We start from the raw sequence: 22,469 nt of genomic DNA, 5'->3' as shown, positions 1-22,469 counted from the left end.
TTTCTAAATATTAAATATATATTTATTAAAGAAGATTAATCTCACAACAATACAATTATAGAATTAAGAAAAAAAATGTGATAATAAATCTTCTGTGTTTTCTGATAAAAAAAAAAAACTGAGTTTCTTCTTTATTTCTTGTAGTAAAATATAAAAATCATTAGAAAATTAATCTCATAAAACTACGATTAGAAAAAGTGTTTGATTTTTATTTATTTTATTTTTCTAAGTAGTTCAATAAATTCAATTTTTATTCACAAATAAAAAATTAAAATATTCAGATTAAAATTTTAAAATCGTGCCTAATTTTAGTATGGCCCGAGCATGGCCTAACACGATATGGGCTCGAGCCATGGGTCATGTTGGGTAAGAAGTTCAAGTAAATGCGCCGGCACAAGCCTGAGCACGTTAAAAATTGGACCGGTCTGAGCATGACACGAAATACGAATAAGCTTGCTTAAAATGAGTTGGATCGAGCCGGGCCGGCCCATTTGTCACCTCTAATCCAAACCAGCATCTGCTAACATCTGCTAATTAGAGGGTAAGCTGAAAGTAAACTCTTTATTATTTGGTCAATTATTCCGTGGCACTGTGTCATTCGGTTAAAGAACCATTTATTTTAATTAAAGGGACGATGATCGACTTATTTCCCTTCTAAAGCTGATGGCGATGATGATCAACTATGAAAATCCATGCTATGGAACATGTACATATAGTCTTTCACACGTGGGTCCAAGTCAAAAGACTTAAAGACAGTTAAAAATACCAGAAAACGGTGATGAACCGCTTGAGAAACCATAAATTTTGGAGCTTTGTTTTGTGATCATCGTTTATTGCATGCATAATCAGAACTTCAGTTCAGCGGGCATGGTTATGACGGAGCACTCGAGATGAAGAATTATTCCTGGCTACTGTTTGATTCTATTACTTAGTGGGAACATAAATATAAGGCTACAATCTACAGCATATATGGTATTATTCACATCATATAAGGTATACATGTTCCCAATATCACAACCCTATAAAAGTTGGCCAGAGCTTCTTCATTAGGGTGATACCAAGAGGGGACAAAAATCTTTAGAGAAACCCCAATAGTTGTGTTAAACTGACTCCTGATGTCTCACAATAGAGGTTCAACTTCTTCAGATCGAGTCAAATAGAACATTATCTAAGAAGTTACCAACACATTGAGAGGCGAAAATATGTCAATCAATTTCAAGAGAAAACAAAGCAGTCTAGACTAGGATGGCATATCTTGTCAAACTACTACAGGTACGAATCAGATCCATATGACTGAGCCTATACCCGCATTTCCATACTTGCATCCCTCTTGTATTAAGTTTCCACCAAGAAAAGCCAAACGATAGCTGTATGGGGGGAAAAATAGTCCTTGGTTTCTTGTACAGCTATGGCAGTAATTATCCTCCACATTAGTGTGGGTACCACAAACAACCATGAGCTGCCTCCATGTTAGCAGTACTTTATCATCCTTCATTAGCAGTCGGTATCTTGGAATGCCTGGTACTGTCACAACCTGGGCAGTTATGCAAGCTCTCATGAATATAAATGTCACAATCAAGGCAGAAGTGCTGCTTGCATTTTGGACAAGAAACATGAAGGCCAGGTTTGTTTCCTGTGTCATAAACATTGAAAAGAACTGTAAGCAAGCAAAATGATGCCACATGATACATACGCAAAAACATTCCACATACGTAGTTCAATCAGCAAGTGCTTTTTTGCTCGTCTCCTATGATTTTACCAAGTAAAAATTAATCATCCTTCCTATTACTGCATGTTTTTGACAGGATAGGAAAAGGCTTTTCTCTTTAATTCGCCTTATTTAAATTGGGACTGGTTTAGCCCTTAGCTAGTCCCACCATTGTTTAAGTCTCCACAGTCAAAAGCAGCTTCATGCTGTTTCCTAATGGAGCATCTGCTAATATGTTGGAACAATGGTAGTAGGACAAAGAATCACTAAGCTCCTAATATTCCTTAACGGGACCAATATAAGGTGTGTCGAGCATAAGCTCAATGTGTCGTATATTATGATTATAGACCCCAAATTGATATAAAGCATAGTTACTGGTCGTTAGATATCCTCACTTAAAAATGAAATTTAAGATGGAGCAAAATCTGTTTATCTCAAAAATAGATGACTGTCATGATGATTAACTAATTATTTGCAAGAGTATTTGGCATTGTCTTTCAGATGCCTGGAAAGAACAAACACGTTTCCTCAGTTGTGTGGGAGATTTCAATTTGACAAGTTAGAGGCTTGTTTTCTATTCATATCTTAGTGACAGCATCACAATGCATAGGGAACATGAATGATCTTCATCTACAATATTTCATACCCTTCACAAAGCACAGATGACATATTGCAAAAGCTCTGAAGTATCTATTTAATAAAAAACCTCAGATACTTACCCGGACCGAGAAGACTTTGTTGGCAGCCAAAACAAGCTTTAGGTAATTTGTTTTGTTGATCAATGAATAGTGACAGAGAGACCTCATCAAATGGTACAATTGGGAACAGATGATGATAAGACCTTGCCAAATGAGGTGAGGAAATGAGTGTCAACCCACAAATGCGACATTCGGTAGGTAGCTCACATACCCGTGCTTTGCATCTTGGACAAGTGTATCCATCTCCGACCTTTGCCTCCTTGTGACATGAGCAAATTGCCACAGAGCTCTCTGCTGCTCTTTGTGGAAAACCCATCTTTATCAAATTAGCAATTGCAAACTCTGCTATTGCTGGAGGTGGAGGTGCATGTTCCAATATCAAGTCTTTTAAGTGTGACTGCACCAGCAGAAACAGTTGAAAATGTGAGGAAAACAATCTTGTAAATCAAATCTAATAATAATTCTAGAAGCACATCCGATGCAGCATGTGAAATTGTAAAGTCTGCACTCTAATGCCTTGAAAAACTGAAATATAAATCAATCTGGATAGTTGAACTCACCTCATCCAATGCGATATAATAGGAGCCACCAGTTTCTTGGCACAGATGTTTGCATATGAAAATTTCTGCTGAGAGACCAATAACTGAGCATCTAATTTTAGATTTCTTACATTTCTGAATAGTTTCCATTATATCACCTGGATCACAGGTGCTGAGCGCTGAATACATGATCAGAACTTCCCTGTGACCATAGGATGGAATCTGATTTAGATACCCTTGAACAAGATCCAGTGCATTCTGCAGGGACGCATCACCTGAGCATTCCAGTTTACCCATCAGAGCTTTAACATGAGACTCGGGACTCCCACCGAGATCCGTTAAGATATGAGCAACCCCATCTTTTATAGTCACAAGGCCTACTTGACTGAGAGGATTCTGGTAGAAATACTCTCTAATGAAAGCCTCAACATGCTTCGCAACGACACCCATTCGGCTAGGTCGAAAATCCATTTCTGAGGCTGCCTGCAAATATATTAAAATAAACCAAACGTTAAAAACTTAACAGCTACATCAACTCACCAAGTAAACAAATATCAGAACAATTGCCCTCCTATCAAAAACAAATACCAATTTCCAAAACACTTATGGATCCATGTATCCCGCATTACCATTTCATTGTTGACAGAGACAATAAACCATTAGTTTCTCAGGTCTAAATTCTAATCATGCTTCAAACCCGAAAATCCCAGTCATACAAAATAGTAATACTTCCCAAACTTTAGTAAACACTGTTGCAGAGAAAAACCCTTTTCAGAACCAAAACTCAATAAACTGTCCCGAAAACTCAAAAGGGTATGAACCATACTGAACATTGCTCAGCTCTAAGTTTAAGCATTACAAAATACTCAATGTGATTTCACTTTCAGCTCAATCCAAATTCCAAAGTTCCAAACTTTACTAAAGCAATGCTGCAGAAAACCAAAACCCAGTTCTCCAATCACAACCACAACCCAACAAATTGTACACAAACCTTCAAAAGGGTAGGAAGCAAATCAGAATCAAATACCTTAGAGAGGTCGATAACGATATAAAGATAGCGAATGAGACCCTTTTGTATCCGAGTAGTGCTGGCGGCGCGGAGGCGGCGGCGGTACTGGGCGTGTTGGAGGCTCTGGTTGTCAATGGGGCGAAGAAGGCCAGACTCGTCCTCTTGCAGTGACTCCCAGGAGCGCTCGTCGGCGTAAGCTCTTTCCCAAGCGGCGAGGCCATCGTTGTTCTCTTCGTCTTCCTCGTCTTCTTCAAGTTCGCCGTTTAAACGTCTCTGGTCGCCGTTGTTCATGGCTGCTATGGATCTTGGAGCACAGAGACACACACCCTCTTCTTCTTTTTCATTTTGGGCTTTAATGCTTCTGATTTGTGCTACGGGGACTGTAGGTTTTTCCTGTCTTTCTTTTCAAAAGATGATAATATCCGTATTACCCTTCATGGTTTTTCTTGCTTCCCTAATTTTTAAAATTTATGTCATATCATATCAGATTAATAAAAATACCAAAATAATGACAAGTGATAGATCAAAACTACCCAAGGGGTTTGGTCTAGCGGAAACTTAAATAGGTGTGCAAGTTGGGCAAATGTAAGTTGGATACAAAATCAAGCCCAAATTTTTTTCTAACTTCTTTGTTAAATCAAACTCAAAAATTGAAGTGATTTGTGGTCATAGGGCCATCAACCATCTATAACCCAATCTTCTTCTTCTATAGAATTAAAAAAAATCTTCCATTCAATTTCAATTTCTACCATCGATCGTAGAAACAAATAAAATTCGGATGTTTCCCAACTTCTAAATAAACAAACAAAAATGGGAAGAGAGAGAGAGAGAGAGGTAGAGATAGAAGAAGAAGAAGAGAATTAACAAAGTAAAATATCAAATAATTGAAAAACAGTTTTTGTACAAACTATTATTATAACCCCACAAAACACCGCACCACACGTGATCAATTTTAACAAAAAATTACAAAAAATAAATCGAGGTATCAAATTGATTTGTTTTTAAAACTTTAGGTATTATTTTGATCACTTATGAAAGTTGGGTATCAAGTTGATTTGTTTTTAAAAATTTAGGTATCATTTTGATCACTTTTCATAGTTGGGTATCATTTTGTCCAGTGCAAGAAAGTTTTGACCCTAGTAGTGATAAAAACTCTTCATGTTTTTTCTTACTTCCCTAATTTTTAAAATTTATATCAAATCATATCAGATTAATAAAAGTACTAAAATAATGTTAATAAAAATAGAAGTTCAAACTTCTAAATAAAATTAAAAATGAATCTTTACCCTCTTATGAAAATAAAATTTAAAAACAAGATCTCAACAAGAATTAATTTGTTTTATAGATACAGACAAAACATTTCAAATAAAACTATAAAACATTTTTTTTTTTGACAAACTATAAAACATTTAGGAAAAATTTCAGTTTAGTACCCTGAGGTTTGGGGGTAACATCATGTCAGTCCCTGCCCTTTCAATTTGATTAGCAACACCCCTGTGCTTTCAATTTTATTCAGCCGTGTCTAAATTTTACTGTGCCGTCCAAACCAGATGTTAAATGCTGATGTGGCAGCGACAAACTCAGCTAGTCGGCCCAGATAGAGGGGTAAATTTGACATTTCACTTAATGGTTTTCTTCTTTTCTCCTCCTCTCTCTCAGCTCTGATGGTTTCTCTCTCTTTTTCTCTTTCTCTCCTCCCTCTGTGTCCTCTCCTCCTCTTGTCTTCTCCGATCGAGCTCTCTCCTCACCTCAGCCTCCATCACCTTCTTCTTTCTCTCCCTCCTGTACTCTGCGCAGTCGTTCGACCTGGCTAGATCGTACTCTTCTGGCATCTTCATCTTCGTCTTCTGGGATTTTTCGGTTTCGTTTTTCCGTTTTGATCTCTCCCCAAAGGAATGGATCGGAGAATGGCCAAACTAATTGGAGGTGTTTGGCTTGGGATTATCGATCTCCATAGACGACATTGGATTGGGATTGTCGATCTCCATGGACGATATCAGCTTGGGATTGTCGATCTCTATAGACGACATCGTCTGGTTCTGGCTCTTTGTTTGGCTTGGGATTGTCGATCTCCATGGACGATATCAGCTTGGGATTGTCGATCTCCATAGACGACATTGTCTGGTTCTGGCTCTTTGTTTGGCTTGGGATTGTCGATCTCCGATGTTTCTGCATTTTCCAGTGACTCCGACCACTGTTTGACTTACATGTGGTATGAAAATTGATCCCCTCGTCATGCACTCCACTTTAGTCTACTTAGTTTTTCAATTCGATCGATTTTGACTGGTTTTGGTTTTGGGGTTGCTTAGGCCTCGTGGCTGTCTTTGACGCCGGCAAGTTTTTCCGACGTTTCTGGGCTTGTTCTGGCTTGACAGGACTTGTGGAGCAAACATTGAGAAGCATCTGCAGCATCAAACATCATTAGTTCATCATCAACCCAGTTTCGGCAGTGAGTCAGGGAAGCTGAATTCGGTTGATCGAAGTCGATTTTCGAAGGTATGTCCCGAACTTTGAATCAAAGTGTGGAAGTTGAATGTATTATGGATTTGTGGTTGATTAAGTTCAGATCGAGTTCTCCCTGGTTATTGCTTTTATTAGATTGCCGTAACTATACTAGTTATTTGAGTTGAGAAGGAAATTTGGATGAGTTAATGAATTTGTTATTGGTTTTTGGACTGGAATTGGTTTCTTGCATTGTATGCTTATTGTAAAGTGCAGTAGAAAATGGTGATTTAAGTTTGTTTCAGATTTGGTGGTTAATTTGCAGGTGAATTGAGATATGTATCAATGCTAGGGCTTGAATTTTTGTGATGCAAGAGACAATCAGATTCGGTGTAGTGTGATTGCCGCTCGTGGTGGCGAGCGAGGAATCGAATTCAGGATTTGCCAGAAGCTGGTGGAGGCCACCTCAACATTCCCTTCATCTGCATCTGGATTTGCTGGGCGCCGGAGATAGTCGCGGGGAGAGGAGGATCAGAGGAAGAGAAGAATAAGAGTGTTTTTTTTTTTTTTTTTAAATGTGGAAATGAAGTGAAATGTCGAATTTACCCGATCTGGTCCCACTAGCTGAGTTTGTCGCTGCCACGTCAGCATTTAACATCTGATTTGGACGGCACAGTAAAATTTGGACATGGCTGATTGAAATTGAAAGCACAGGGGTGTTGCTGATCAAATTGAAAGGGCAGGGACTGACATGATGTTAACCCCAAACTTCAAGGTACTAAATTGAAATTTTTCCAAACATTTAATACCAAAAACTTATCAAAACTTTCGTAATTCTTTTTTTTTCCTATCATTCATATTTTTAATTGAAGTTGAAAGTTTTTCCTTTGGGTTATTATTACAAATGGTACCTGAACTTATCCTCTATTTTATCGATGGTATCTGAACTTCAATTTTGATCACAACCAATACCTGAACTTTTCGATTTTATTTCAAATGGTACCTATCACTAATTTTCATTAATGTTCCATTAAAAACTGACATGTGCAGAGCACATGACCTATATTCAAGAATAGTTTGATGAAAATACCCATTTAAATAATTTTGTTTACAAGATATTTTGATCAATTAATATGTTAATAAATATAGAAGTTCAGTTAAAAATAGAAATTAAAATATATCTCTACCTTCTTATGAAAATAAAATTTAAAAACAAGATCTCAACAAAAATTAATTTGTTTTATAGATACAGATAAAACATTTCAAACAAAACTATAAAACTTTTTTTTTTTGGGACAAACTATAAATTTAAAACCGAAACCTTATGAGGATGTTAGTACAAGCTATGCATTCTATCCAAGATTCTTCTATTCAGCTCCGGGTTGTTTATGAGGATGTTTTGGCTCTCTTTTCTCAGCTGCCTGGAAGTACTTTCTCACACTTGTATCGAGAAGGGAATACTGCTGCTTAGTCTCTTGCTCGTTGGGCATTATGTAATAGGCCATGCAATGTTGTTTTTACTTCTACACCTCCCTTTATAGAGGAGATTATTTCTAGAGAATGTACTTAATCTCTTCGCTTCAATAAAATTGTCGTTTCTTCTCAAAAAAAAAAAAAAAAAAAAAAACCGAAACCTTGTCAAAACTTTCATAAGTCTTTTTTTTTTTCCCTATCATTCATATTTTTAATTGAAGTTGAAAGCTTTTCTTTTTTATAGTCTCATTTTTTATAGCCACAATATAAGTGAAAATAAGTGATATTACAAAAAAAGATAATAATAATAACATTACAAATTTATCCTTGAAAAATGAGTCACATGTTTGGCACATGTCAGTTTTTAACAAAATATTAACGGAAGTTAGTGATAGGTACCATTTGAAATGAAATCGAAAAGTTCAGGTACTCGTTGTGATCAAAATTGAAGTTCAGGTACCATTGATAAAATAGAGGATACGTTCAGGTACTATTTGTGATAATAACCCTTTTCCTTTTGATAGTCTCATTTTTTATAGCCACAATAAAAGTGAAAATAAGTGATATTACAAAAAAGAAAAAGATAATTTTACAAATTTATCCTTGAAAAATGAGTCGCATGTTTAGCACATGTCAGTTTTTAACGGAACATTAACGGAAGTTAGTGATAGAGTACCATTTGAAATAAAATCGAAAAGTTCAGGTGTTGATTGTGATCAAAATTAAAGTTCAGGCATCATCGATAAGATAGAGGATAAGTTCAGCTGGTACCATTTGTCATAATTACCCTTTTTAAAATTTATATCATATCATATTTGATTAATAAAAATACTAAAATAATGACAAGCGATAGATCAACAGATTTATCGAACCAAAGTCTAGTGGAAAGCTAAATAGGCTTGCAAGTTGGGCGAGTGTAAGCTGAATATTCAAAGAGGTCTAGTGTTCGATCATCTGCTTGTGAAAAACACCTCTTGGAGAGATTTTTATCCAAATCAGGTCCTGGCTCAGAGTAGTAGCACACTTTACCACCATTTTTGTAACTAAAAACAGATTTATCGAACTAATCGAGTGATGAAGGTTTTCACCCGTATCTATCACTTGTATAGTTGTATTCACTACTCAAGAGGTGAAGTAAACTCAAGCATATGTAAATCCTTCATGGGTTTAGAGCCGATAACCAGTTGGTATGCCGACGTTTCTCTACCAACGATGTTGGCACTTTGTTAGATTATGAGTCTCCTTGGTTTATGTTGTTAATGTCTAAGATTCAGCGGTAGCCGAACCCTGGTCAACGCTAATTCGAGGGGTGAACCGCTACTTGTAATGTCCTTATTGCTTCCGCTATCTGTCAAATGAAATACAAAAGGCGTCAGAGGGAGACTGCAGTTGGTGGTCTTCTCTTCTATGATGCCTAAGTCAGTCAATGTATTTGTGTTGACAGAATAACGTTAGGTAAGTAGTAAATGCGTAATTAATGAGGAGAGAGGAGTAGACCTTTTATAGGTGGGGAAGGGACTGATTTCTTCCTTGTTTTCGATGTGAGATTGATATGCTTCAGTCCCCAGTTTATTAGTCCCTAGTTTCTGATGCTTCAACTAGGTGATTTTGGGGCGGTGCGTCAGCGGTGATATCCGAATGAGCCGGAGCTCAGGTGATAGCTTGTTTGGTGATACATTCAGAACGAGTGCCAATTGAAACCCTAAAAAGAAACATTGTTTGCATAGAATAAGTAGGGATCGTTCAAACAGGGGATTTAGGGTACTACATGCAATAAACGGTGTCTCTGGCACCACAGAGCCCTCGCGGACATCAACACCCCGATTTAACTCCTCCAAAACAAAGGAACTAGTAACAAGAGTGGGCATGTCAGCAAGGTCCACACTCTCGCCACCACACTCTTGCTGTGGATCTTGGAGCACAGAGACACACACCCTCTTCTTCTTTTTCATTTTGGGCTTTAATGCTTCTAATTTGTGCTACGGGGACTGTAGGTTTTTCCTGTCTTTCTTTTCAAAAGATGATAATATCCGTATTACCCTTCATGGTTTTTCTTGCTTTCCTAATTTTTAAAATTTATGTCATATCATATCAGATTAATAAAAATACCAAAATAATGACAAGTGATAAATCAAAACTACCCAAGGGGTTTGGTCTAGCGGAAACTTAAATAGGTGTGCAAGTTGGGCAAATGTAAGTTGGATACAAAATCAAGCCCAAATTTTTTTATAACTTCTTTGTTAAATCAATTGCAAAATCAAGCCTAAAAATTGAAGTGATTTGTGGTCATAAGGCCATCAACCATTTATAACCCAATTTTCTTCTTCTATAGAATTAAAAAAAAATCTTCAATTTCAATTTCTACCATCGATTGTAGAAACAAATAAAATTCGGATATTTCCCAACTTCTAAAGAAACAAATAAAAATGGTAAGAGACTCAAGAGAGAGAGAGAGAGAGAGAGAGAGAGAGAGAGAGAGAGAGGTAGAGATAGAAGAAGAAGAGAATTGACAAAGTAAAATAACAAATAATTGAAAAACAGTTTTTGTACAAACTATTATTATAACCCCACAAAACACCGCACCACACGTGATCAATTTTAACAAAAAAATACAAAAAATAAATCGAGGTATCAAATTGATTTGTTTTTAAAACTTTAGGTATCATTTTTATCACTTATGAAAATGATTTGTTGCAAGAAAGTTGGTTTGTTTTTAAAAATTTAGGGTATCAAGTTGATTTGTTTTTAAAAATTTAGGTATAATTTTGATCACTTTTGAAAGTTGGGTATCATTTTGTCCGGTGCAAGAAAGTTTTGACCCTAGTGGTGATAAAAACTCTTCGTGTTTTTTCTTACTTCCCTAATTTTTAAAATTTATATCAAATCATATCAGATTAATAAAAGTACTAAAATAATGTTAATAAAAATAGAAGTTCAATTAAAAATAGAATTAAAAATGAAAAAGTGACCTAGCGCTCTGCTAGGGTTTGGGGAAGGCCTCTGTTCTCTTCCCTATATCTGTCGTCTTCGATGGCTATATTCCGATTTGCTTGTCTAATCGGCTTGTGTTCTTACTTTCTCTTCATACGTGGTGTGTTTCACCATAGCACTTTTGGCTGGGTTGAGCCGTGGGCGGTGGCTATCCCTGGCGTCGGGAGCGGACCATTGGATCTAGAGTGGTCTAGATCGGATTGGGTTCTCACTGAGATGGCGTCGGCTTGGCTGGGTGTGGTTTTTGCTTCCGAAGGTGGTTGGGTGGTTTGGTCGGACAATGACTGTGTAGCTATCAGATCTGGCCTTACAATGAAAGATACAGGAACGTCTGTAGAGGGTGGTGGAAACTCAACTTTTTTGGGTTATGCCATACGCAGTTCTCTACCGGAGGCGATGAAGTATAGCGTGGTATTGGAATTGGCGGAGCGTGTTGAGCAGAAGTCATCTCTGAGTGATCTGAATTTGTGGCGGCCTGGGTGTGTTTCGATCCTGGAGATGAAGCAGTCTCAGCAGGGATGACCCATGGTGGCGGCAGCGGCGATTTGCTTGGCTGTGGTGGAAATCGTAGGGTGCCCTCAACAATTCTGACCCATTGGGCTTGACACAGGTTGGTGGGTTTGAAGAATGACTGGATGTGGGTAGGTAGGGTCCAAAGTCTTCTTAGGGCCTGGTCTGTCTTTGGAATAGTGGTGGAGGGTGATTATTCATTTTCTATCCCTTTATGTTTAGGGTCTCTATGGCCCATGATATTGTTTAATTTTTGTTTGGGTCGCAAAAACCAGTGCCTTAGTTGGTTACTTTTAAGTCTTGCTTCGAGGTTTCTTGGTTTTTGTTAGAATAAAGATGCGTGAACTTACCAAAAGGTGGGTGTACTCGGGACTTTGTGGGATTTTATTCTTCTAGGATAGGTTTTCATGAGATTCTAAGGGACGATTCTTTCTGACGACCCCATAAGGGTGTTTCGTTCTTGTACTGCTTGCTGAATTATAATGAAAAGGCTGACCTATTTTCTCTAAAAAAAAAAAAATAGAATTAAAAATGTATCTTATGAAAATAAAATTTAAAAACAAGATCTCAACAAAAATTAATTTGTTTTATAGATACAGACAAAACATTTCAAATAAAAGAGAAAATGTTACCAACAGTATCCGAACTAAGGCTCATTCTTAACTTCAGTACCCGACTATGCAAAACTATCACTTTGGTACCCCAAGTTTGAATTCCGACCCAAGAATGGTACACGCCGTCCATTACGGCGTTAATTAGCTGAACACGTGGCATATTTTGAGGGCCCTCATGGTTTGCCACGTAGCAAAGACTTAACGGTGTGATGGACGGCATGTACCATTCTTGGGTCGATCTTCAAACTTGGGGTACCAAAGTGATAGTTTTGCATAGTCGAGTGCTGAAGTTAGGAGTCGGCCTTAGTTCGGGTACTATTTGAAATATTTTCTCCAAATAAAACTATAAAACATTTTTTTTGGACAAACTATAAAACATTTAAAACCAAAAACTTATCAAAAATTTTGTTATTCTTTTTTTTTTCCTATCATTCATATTTTTAATTGAAGTTGAAAGTTTTTCCTTTGGGTTATTATCACAAATAGTATCTGAACTTATCCTTTATTTTATCGATGGTATCTGAACTTCAATTTTGATCACAACCAGTACCTGAACTTTTCGATTTTATTTCAAATGATACCTATCACTAACTTCCGTTTATGTTCCATTAAAAACTGACATGTGCAGAGCACATGACCGATACTCAAGAATAGTTTGACGAATATACCCATTTAAATAATTTTATTTACTAGATATTTTGATCAATTAATATGTTAATAAAAGTAGAAGTTCAGTTAAAAATAGAAATTAAAATGTATCTCTACCCTCTTATGAAATAAAATTTATAAACAAGATCTCAACAAAAATTAATTTGTTTTATAGATACAGACAAAACGTTTCAAACAAAACTATAAAACTTTTTTTTTTTTGGACAAACTATAAATTTAAAACCGAAACCTTATCAAAACTTTCGTAAGTCTTTTTTTTTTCCCTTGTCATTCATATTTTTAATTGAAGTTGAAAGCTTTTTTTTTTTATAGTCTCATTTTTTATAGCCACAACATAAGTGAAAATAAGTGATATTACAAAAAAAGATAATAATAATAACTTTACAAATTTATCGTTGAAAAATGAGTCACATGTCAGTTTTTAACAAAATATTAACGGAAGTCAGTGATAGGTACCATTTGAAATGAAATCGAAAAGTTCAGGTACTGGTTGTGATCAAAATTCTTCAGGTACCATCGATAAAATAGAGGATACGTTCAGGTACTATTTGTGATAATAACCCTTTTCCTTTTGATAGTCTCATTTTTTATAGCCACAATATAAGTGAAAATAAGTGATATTACAAAAAAGAAAAAGATAATTTTACAAATTTATCCTTGAAAAATGAGTCACATGTCAGTTTTTAACGGAACATTAACGGAAGTTAGTGATAGAGTACTAGTTGAAATAAAATCGAAAAGTTCAGGTGCTGATTGTGATCAAAATTGAAGTTCAAGTATCATCGATCAGATAGAGGATAAGTTCAGCTAGTACCATTTTTGATAATTACCCTTTTTAAAATTTATATCATATCATATCAGATTAATAAAAATACTAAAATAATGACAAGCGATAGATCAACAGATTTATCGAACCAAAGTCTAGTGGAAAGCTAAATAGGCTTGCAAGTTGGGCGAGTGTAAGTTGGATATTCAAAGAGGTCTAGTGTTCGATCATCTGCTTGTGAAAAACAACTCTTGGAGAGATTTTTATCCAAATCAGGTCCTGGCTCAGAGTAGTAGCACACTTTACCACCATTTTTGTAACTAAAAACAGATGTATCGAACTAATCGAGTGATGACGGTTTTCACCTGTATCTATCACTTGTATAGTTGTATTCACTACTCAAGAGGTGAAGTAAACTCGAGCATATGTAAATCCTTCATGGGTTTAGAGCCGCTAACCAGTTGGTATGCCGACGTTTCTCTACCAAAGATATTGGCACTTTGTTAGATTATGAGTCTCCTTGGTTTATGTTGTTAATGTCTAAGATTCAGCGGTAACCGAACCCTGGTCAATGCTGATTCGAGAGGCGAACCGCTACTTGTAATGTCCTTATTGCTTCCATTATCTGTCAAATGAAATACAAAGGGCGTCAGAGGGAGATCGCGGTTGGCAGTCTTTTCTTCTCCGATGCCTAAGTCATTTAATGTATTTGTGTTGACAAAATAATGTTAGGTAAGTAGTAAATGCGTAATTAATGAGAAGAGAAGAGTTGACCTTTTATAGGTGGGGAAGAGACTGATCTCTTCCTTGTTTTAGATGTGGGATTGATATGCTTCAGTCCCCAGTTTCTGATGCTTCAGCGAGGTGATCTTGGCTCGGCGCGTCAGCGGTGAACTCGGGATGAGCCGGAGCTCAGGTGATAGCTTGTTTGGTGATACATTCAGAACGAGTGCCAATTTAAACCCTGAAAAGAAACATTATTAGTATATAATAAGCAGGGATCGTTCAAATCGGGGATTGAGGGTACTACATGCAATAAACGGTGTGTCTGGCACCACAGAGCCCTCTCGGACGTCAACACCCCGATTTAAGTACTCCTCCAAAACAAAGGAACTAGTAACAAGAGTGGGCATGTAAGCAAGGTCCACACTCTTGCCACCACCAATCTCAATGCCGATAGGGTCACCACCCTTGGTCTCAGCAGCTTCCCTATATGTCTCCTCCACCTCCTCAATCTCCTCCTATGACAGAAGCTGAACATTTATCCCAAGGTGGTGAGCCACGTTCTCGGGATAGGAGGTGTAGTCGTCCACAATAGAGGTGGCAAACGGGCCGCTAAGCACGAGCACGGCACGGGCCCGACACACTTAAAAGAGGCCCGGCACGGCCTGAGCACGTTAGAATAACGGGCCGGGTTGGGCCTAGGAATATTGACCCATTGGCCCGGCCCGGCTCGAGCCCGTAATGGTCTCGGCACGACCCGAGCACGACATATTGTGGGCCGGCCCGTTACAAATACAAAATTTCATTTTGTTTTTAAAAATATTTAAAAACCACAATGATGAGATTTGAATATTAGACTTTTTTTTTTAAATTTTATGACAATTCCACCAATGCTATTTCTTTATATTGTCAAAATAGTGAAATAAAACATTATATCCTTGTTTTGACATAAAGTATTTTTTCTAATCTCATAATAATACAACTATAGAATGAAGGAAAGAATAATATGATGCTAAATCTTCATTATATTAATAAAGATTAATCTCACAATAATATACTACAAGCAATATATTTTGAGTTATTTTTTTCTTTTTTTCTTTCTTGTAGTGGAATATAAAAAATATTAGAAAACTAATCTTAAAAAGCTAAGATTAAGAAAAATATTGTAGAACTTAATTTATTTTAATTTTCTAAATAGTTAAATAAAATTAATTTTTATTTATTCAAATTAAGATTTTAAAATCATGCTTTATAGTGGGTAGGCACGAGCACGGTCCTTTTATTGACCCGGCACAAGCACGACCCGGCATGATATCTGCCTCTCGAGCGTGACGCACCTGTTGCCACAGTCCCTCGATGACATCCGCATCAGACATCTCATCAAAAGGATAGGGAACCTTCCTCCCAGTATTTTCCGACGGCATAGATTCCGCAAACATAGAGGCATTCAGCATAACGAGAACTAAAGGAACTTATGATAACGACACAACAAGATACTTGAACAACCATGAAGGCTTAAATGGTGGCAGACTTCATCGCCAAATTCACAGAGAAACAAGCCGCAAACATAGGCAGTGATATGGCAAACACGAAAACAGTTCTCGCTCAGCCTTTGCAACTTTTATTGGGACTTTCATATTGATGGATCTTCTTCTCAATCAGCCAGCAGAGCAGGCATAATCCTTATCGGACTCGAGGGACCACTTACGGAATATGCCCTTAAGTTCAACTTCAAGGCATTCAACAACAAAGCGGAATATGAAGCTTTAAACGCTGGATAGCTTCTTGCCATTGATGCCAGAGCAGACAACATTAACATTTTTAGCGATTCATAATTGGTAGTCAATCAGGTCAGGGGAGTATTCTAAGCAAAAGATGAGCAACTCAATGCCTACATGGGGTATGTAGACACATTTATGCGGAAATTAAAGTTCTACAACATTACCTAGATTTTGTGAGCAAAAAATACAAAAGCAGATTCACTCGCTAGATTGGCAACAACACAACCACACACTTGCCCAGTGGATACAAGAGTTGAGTGCCTAGAACAGCCAAGTAACACCAAAATCTTGGCAGAAATATTCGCTTTTAAGCGCAAGCCAAGTTGGATAGATCCAATCCTTGCCTACAAGCTCCATGGCACACTGCTAGAGGACAAGGTAGAGCCTTACCAGATCATCACTCGTTCCGCCAGGTACAGCTTACAAAATGGCAAACTGTATTGTAAAGGATTAACCCTTCCAAACTTAAAGTGTTTGACACCATCTAAGAGCGTGTGGGTACTTAATGATATCCATGCAAGAGTCTACGGCAACCAGTTTGGTGCATATTAGCTTGCAAACAAAACCTTCCGGCAGGATATTTCTGGCTGACTATGTAGACAGATGCCCAACGGGTTGTGCAAACTTGCCACCCCCACCAAGAATTTGCCAAGCTTCCAAAAGCTCTAGTTGAGTCCATTGTCAATCATCATAGCTCCATGGGTATTCTCTTAGTGGGGACTAGATTTAATAGCCAAGTTGCCTACAGCGAAAGGATAATTCAAATATATAATCGTGGCGGTCGACTATTCTTTCAAGTGGATTGAAGTCTAACCACTGACAGCCATTACAACTGCTAAAGTGCTCCATTTTTTGTGAAAGGATGTCTATTGCCGCTGGGGGTACCTCACACCATCATTACGGACAACAGGGCTTAGTTCAACAACAAAGAGGTCATTGAATTCGCATCTAGGCTAGGAACCACAATGTTGTTCTCTTCACCGGCACACCCCAAACTAATGGACAAGTAGAAGATGTAAACAAGATTATCAAGAAAGAGCTAAAAAACAAACCAAATGCTGCAAAAGGCTTATGGGAGGAGAAGTTACAGAAGTATTGTGGTCTATCCGCACAACTCCAATAGAGGCAAACAGAGAAACTCCATTTAGCTTGGCCTTTGGCACCAAAGCTGTGATACCTATAGATTTCTTTGAACCTATGTAACGCCCCAAACTGCACCTCATCAGCTTGAGCACGTCATAGTGCCGCGTGTTTTTCAGACATAAATTGAATGTTCAGTCTACATCCTAAAAACCAGCAAGGCATTTTGGTTAAATCGCTTTTCATAAATCGCATAGCGGAAACGTCGAAATACTTTGAGGTGAAAACTTTTTAGAATCAAGTATCGAACTTATTCATCTAAGTGCTTCTAGATCACCACTAGGGTAAACAAGAGTTCGTACATTTCGATACAAGGAGAAATAAGAATTAACAAGTTCCAAATTTAACTACTCTCAAGAAGAGTTCAAGACTAGACACGGAACCTGAATTCAGTTACTACTATTCACCGAAGCTATCTCCGCGCACCCTGCTCCGTCCGTCAGCCCCGTCTCTAATGTACAGTAATTGCATCCACACTGTTGTAGGGGTGAGCTTTCGTCCTCGCTGCTCATTGGGAAATCATCTCGACTAGGTTTGAAAACAATGTAATATTGCTTTGTGGCCACAGTATAAAAACATACTCAAAACCATGTCATTTAAAGAACGACAAACTTTAAAATATTTTTCAACTCGAAAACCGATGCATGATACTTAAATAAATATGGCGCCAAATCCAAGTATTACCTGATGGCCGGTCCCATAGACCCACTACACGATCTTACCTCAAATTAATTTATAACTAGGTAAGCGTAGCGAGAACGTCCGCTACCTAGCTACACACACGGACCGGGTAGTCATTGCGATCGCGCACCGTCCGACCGGTGTAGCTACCCTCCGGAGGTTTAGGGAATCGAACCCAAGGAAGTCAGTGCCCCTTTCGCTCTTAAGCCATCACATTTCTCACAATTTGGTTAGTATGCATTGCATTTCAACATAACCAAACCACGTAGACTTAACATGCATCATTTAATAAAAATCGTAATATATAAACCCACTAATAGAGGAGAGTCCCGAATCCCCTACCTGGATTCAAAAGCTTTACCATTTTGCGTTGTCCGGAATTCACGAACCTTCCGTTCCTCGGGTAACTGGAGTCCTAATTTCTAACACAATGATCGTTATTAACTCAATGAGCTAATACTAAAGTTTTGATGATTCACATATCATTCGACCCACTTTTCTTGGTTTGACAAGGATATAACCAACATTGACTCATGGTTGACCAATTGTGATAAGTTCGATAACTATCCAAATTATCGAACATTCTCCTTTGAGCTATAATATCAATCAATTACAACGAATCATGTCTTAAATGGAATTATTTCACTTTCATATTCATTGCACCCAGTTAACTAAGGGCGCCAGGGGCGGATCCAGCCACAGGCTGGGTAGGGCTCAAGCCTCACCTGGCTTTTTGTGCCGGAAAAAAATATTAGGTATATAGTCTTGTTTTTTTTTGTTTGGGAACTACTCCTCTCCTTCCAAATCCACAAGATCCATTTTCCTTGAAGCCGGGGTCTATATCTGCAAACGTTGATCAATCTAGAACATCTGAAGCTGGAAGATCTTTGAGTCTCAATGCAGCCATAGCTGGTGCACGAGCAGCTACTAAACAGTTCTCCAAAAAAGCTCAAACTTTCCCAACTACCTCCGTAAATGATGCAGCCAAATCTGTGACAGTTCCAATCAAGAGTGAATCTTTTGAACGGGGTAGAGCAATGACCGGTAATTTCAGTGAGAGCAATGACCGGTAAGAAGTCCAAGCCCCACCGAACTTGGAATCCTTGATCCGCCCCTGAAGGGCGCCCAACTTTAACATAAACCATGAGTCCATGATGAACTTTCTAAAGTCTCACAGTGTAGCATTCAACATGCAGATAAGCCAAGATAAATATATATAAACCATGATTATGCCAGGTCGATTTCACCTCCATCCAATATATCATAGCATGCCAAGTCGAACACCATCGTCTTCGTCTCGCCGTCGCCAGCAATCCCTTGCCCTTGGATCATCCATGCACTGAACGGAAAAGGAGAATCGACGGCGAGAAGCAACGACTGCTCCGACGATTCTGTGGTGTTTTCCGGCGACTCCGGTCTCCGATTTGCTTGCATGTGGTATGGAAATTCAAGTACTCGTCATGCTCTACACGTTTGTATAATTAGTTTTTCAATTCGATTGAGTTTTGATGAATGTGTTTTTGGGTTCTTTCTGTCTCCGTTGTTCCTCGCTGCCGGCGACTTCTCCGGCTTTCTGGGCTTTGCTTCTTACTCGATTGCAGCTCTAGACAAGAAATTGTGAAGCTTTTTGGTGCTAACGTCACCCACGTTCAGGGCTGGGTCGAGCTGGCAAATGGGTTGGCTGGGCAAGAAAAAATGTCGAGCCCTTGGCTTTTTTCTTGGCTTCGGTCAAGAAAGTCAGGATTTTGCCCGGTCAAGAAGCTACCGGTGGAGCTGCATTTTTCTCCTCCATGGTCACCACCTCAGCTTTTCTTAGCTGGTGACTGGTCAAGAAGCAACCGGTGGACTTGCTGTTACTAACCTTAATTAATCTTCAATGACCAGTAGCCAAACAAAAGGGAGCTACCACGTGCAATTCAATCACACATAGTCAAGAACCATTAAACAATAATTTGATTCTCAAACTCCAATTGTTCTCAAGCAGCATCACCATTTATATGATTATTCAAAACTAAGCATTGAAGTTAATAACTACTCAACACAACCAACATCCAGTACCTATCCACTCCAAATTCGAAATTCATGACCATCAGACTCACAGGAAACCATCATGTTCCAAAATCACCATTCAAAACATTAATAACCAAATTTCCAGATTTCCACAACATCGAATTGTCAAACAGAACTACTAACCCGAAACTAGTTCAATCCCAACATTTACAATCATACTCCACTTATGGATTCCAAGTCAATTTTCAACACAACTTCCAGCTTACCTTTACTTATAGGATTGAGGATTGATCCTTGAGTCTACTGCCTTCACTTCACAACACAGAATGAAGCAACCTTGTCCTGTTATTGATCACCTCCACATTCCACCCACTCCAAACTTCTCAATGCAACCAACCTAATGAGCAGAGCTTCCCCGGACCTCAGATGATGCTCCAAGATGTCGGATATGAGCCTAGAAGCATAGAACGACCAAAGAGGACAGCGGCTCCGCTGGTACCCGACACCCACCAAAACATCAATCCATCAAAACCCATCCAAAACTAAAAACTAAGTATACCAGTACGTAGAGCTCACCGAGAGGATCGATTTCCATACCTCCTGCATCCCCGATGATCGCCAGAAATTGCAGAAACTTCGCCGGAAAACTCGAAGTTTTTGGGCTTCGACTCTCTCTCTCTCTCTCCTCACTCCATGCATGGATGATCCGTGACCATAGACAGAACCAAGACGACAAGACGCGTCGAACATGACCGGTGGGCCGTCGTGTTGTTGCCGGACGCGGGAGTTCCGTTTGGGTCACTGTCGCGGGTCTCGAGCTTGAGAGAAATGGGTCGATGCTTCTGTTCGTTTCTGGAACTATCTAGTGCGTCCATCAAGTCTCCTCTTTTATATACTTTTCCCTTAAATGATTTTGGATGGCTCAGATGAAGCGGTGAATGGTTCAACAGCTCAGATCGTGCCAAAACATTTCCTTTTTATATAAAATGAATTTCCATAATTCCCAAACTTCGGAAATTCATAATAAATAGTTCCGGTGTCGGAAAAATTCCCCGAAAATTCTCACAGACTCGTAACGTCGCGTACTTTATTATAGACTCCAAAATTTGGAGATTCCACCTTGTGAAAAATCCCCAATAATTATTCCCAAAGACCTTAATAATTACTGAGATCGTCAAATTTATTCCAAACGATCTCACCTTATCTCGATAGATTTTTCCGGGGCTCACAACCTAGCTCCCGCATGCAACTAAAAATCTTTGCCGTATGTGGGCTTTTCCGAGTGTTTTATTATTAAGTATAGTTATGATTTTTTCAGCCCATTCCTTTATTCAGCAACTAAATAACAATTCTGTTTATCAATATGTATGGTCTTGGACCATCAATAATGATTTTTCTTTAGAGTTTGGCTGCTTGGTTGATCCACTTACTTCTATTATGTCAATATTAATCACTAGTGTTGAGATTATGGTTCTTATTTATAGTGACAATTATATGTCTCATGATCGGGGATATGTGAGATTTTTTGCTTATATGAGTTTTTCCAGTACTTCAATCTTCGGATTAGTTACAAGTTCTAATTTAATACAAATTTATATTTTTTGGGAATTAGTTGGAATGTGTTTCATGTAAAACCTACTTTATTTAGAATTTAGATCGGGAAAATCGTACGGTTTTCTGAAACCATGTGCTATGGCTCGAATCCGTAGTTAATCTTATTTCCGATAGGAATAGTTGACAATTGAATCCAATTTTTTCCATTATTTTCATATCTGTAATAGTGCGAAAAGAAGGCCCGACTCCAAGTTCTTCAGTTGTTCAAGAATAATGGCGTTGAGTTTCTCGACCCTTTGCCTTCAGATTAGTTCTGACAATGGTCAAACAATTCATGATGGCATCAAGAACCGTATCCAAGGCTTTTCAAGGTTCATGGGTCATTAGATTCCTTCAAGGGTATTCTTACTTCGGATCAAGAGCCGTAGAAACTCAATTAGGACAATTAAGAGCCTTGCTAGGGCCTCTAGTTGCACCAAAAGACGAAGAGTTCAAGAATCAAGGTTCCTGAGCTAGCCAATACGGCAATCGAAATTGGTATTGTAACTAACCATGTCCTAAACTAGTGTCCTAGCCATAAATTAGAGAAGTGATTAGGTCCCCTAATTTGTTCTAGATATGCTTATCTACACATTCAAGAGTTAATCAAGCTTCTAAGCATGCATCTAAGCCAAATAATATAGATTAGAACATATATCAAACACAACAAAGTGGTGTTAGCTTAATAGTCAGAGCACCCACTACCTAAGATCCAGGTCATGGGTTCGAGTCACATGGCGGTAGGAGTGAAATCCTTTGATCCTCTTTATAAGAGAGGAAGAATATATGTCAAATCTTTACCCAATCTCAAATCTTGATATAGATGAGGCTCATTTAAATTCTTTGAGAAATTGACGAGGAAGTGAGTAAAAAACTAAAAATAGAAAGTAAAAATGGAAAATATAGAAATTGGGTGTTGTGGTTTGTTGTTGCCGAGATGACGGAAGAAATGGTGTGGTGGGGTGGTCTGCGGCTGTGTGTGTAGAAAAAGGGAGAAAACGGGTCGTGGTAGTTTGTGTGTTTTTAAGAGAGAGAGGAAAGAATGACCAATTGTGGGTGGCTGGGATGAAAGCACAAGACTTGGGGGACTTGTTGGTATACACATACCTCCTAAGCACAAGT

The 22,469-nt window shown here is 38.2% G+C and overlaps 1 protein-coding gene and 1 long non-coding RNA gene across 2 annotated transcripts; both read right to left on the bottom strand.

Moving 5' to 3' along the window:
• Nucleotides 1-1,009: 1,009 nt before the first annotated feature.
• On the bottom strand, nucleotides 1,010-4,346 carry LOC112167057 (general transcription factor IIH subunit 2). Its single transcript, XM_024304013.2, has 4 exons — nucleotides 3,973-4,346; nucleotides 2,967-3,428; nucleotides 2,428-2,803; nucleotides 1,010-1,633 (listed from the first exon to the last, which is right to left on the bottom strand). The coding sequence occupies exons 1-4, from the start codon at nucleotides 4,243-4,245 to the stop codon at nucleotides 1,485-1,487; spliced, it is 1,260 nt and encodes a 419-aa protein (XP_024159781.1). The 5' UTR covers nucleotides 4,246-4,346; the 3' UTR covers nucleotides 1,010-1,484.
• Nucleotides 4,347-19,839: 15,493 nt separating this feature from the next.
• LOC121049451 lies at nucleotides 19,840-20,634 on the bottom strand. The gene is made up of 2 exons (XR_005800265.1): nucleotides 20,352-20,634; nucleotides 19,840-20,246 (listed from the first exon to the last, which is right to left on the bottom strand). It is a non-coding gene; the product is annotated as an uncharacterized LOC121049451 (long non-coding RNA).
• Between the last annotated feature and the right edge of the window lie 1,835 nt (nucleotides 20,635-22,469).

Source organism: Rosa chinensis, chromosome 5 (assembly GCF_002994745.2).
Source record: "Rosa chinensis cultivar Old Blush chromosome 5, RchiOBHm-V2, whole genome shotgun sequence".
NCBI classification, from domain to species: Eukaryota; Viridiplantae; Streptophyta; class Magnoliopsida; order Rosales; family Rosaceae; genus Rosa; species Rosa chinensis.
Note: the sequence above shows the minus strand (reverse complement) of the source record. Positions and strands in the feature narration are given on the sequence as shown.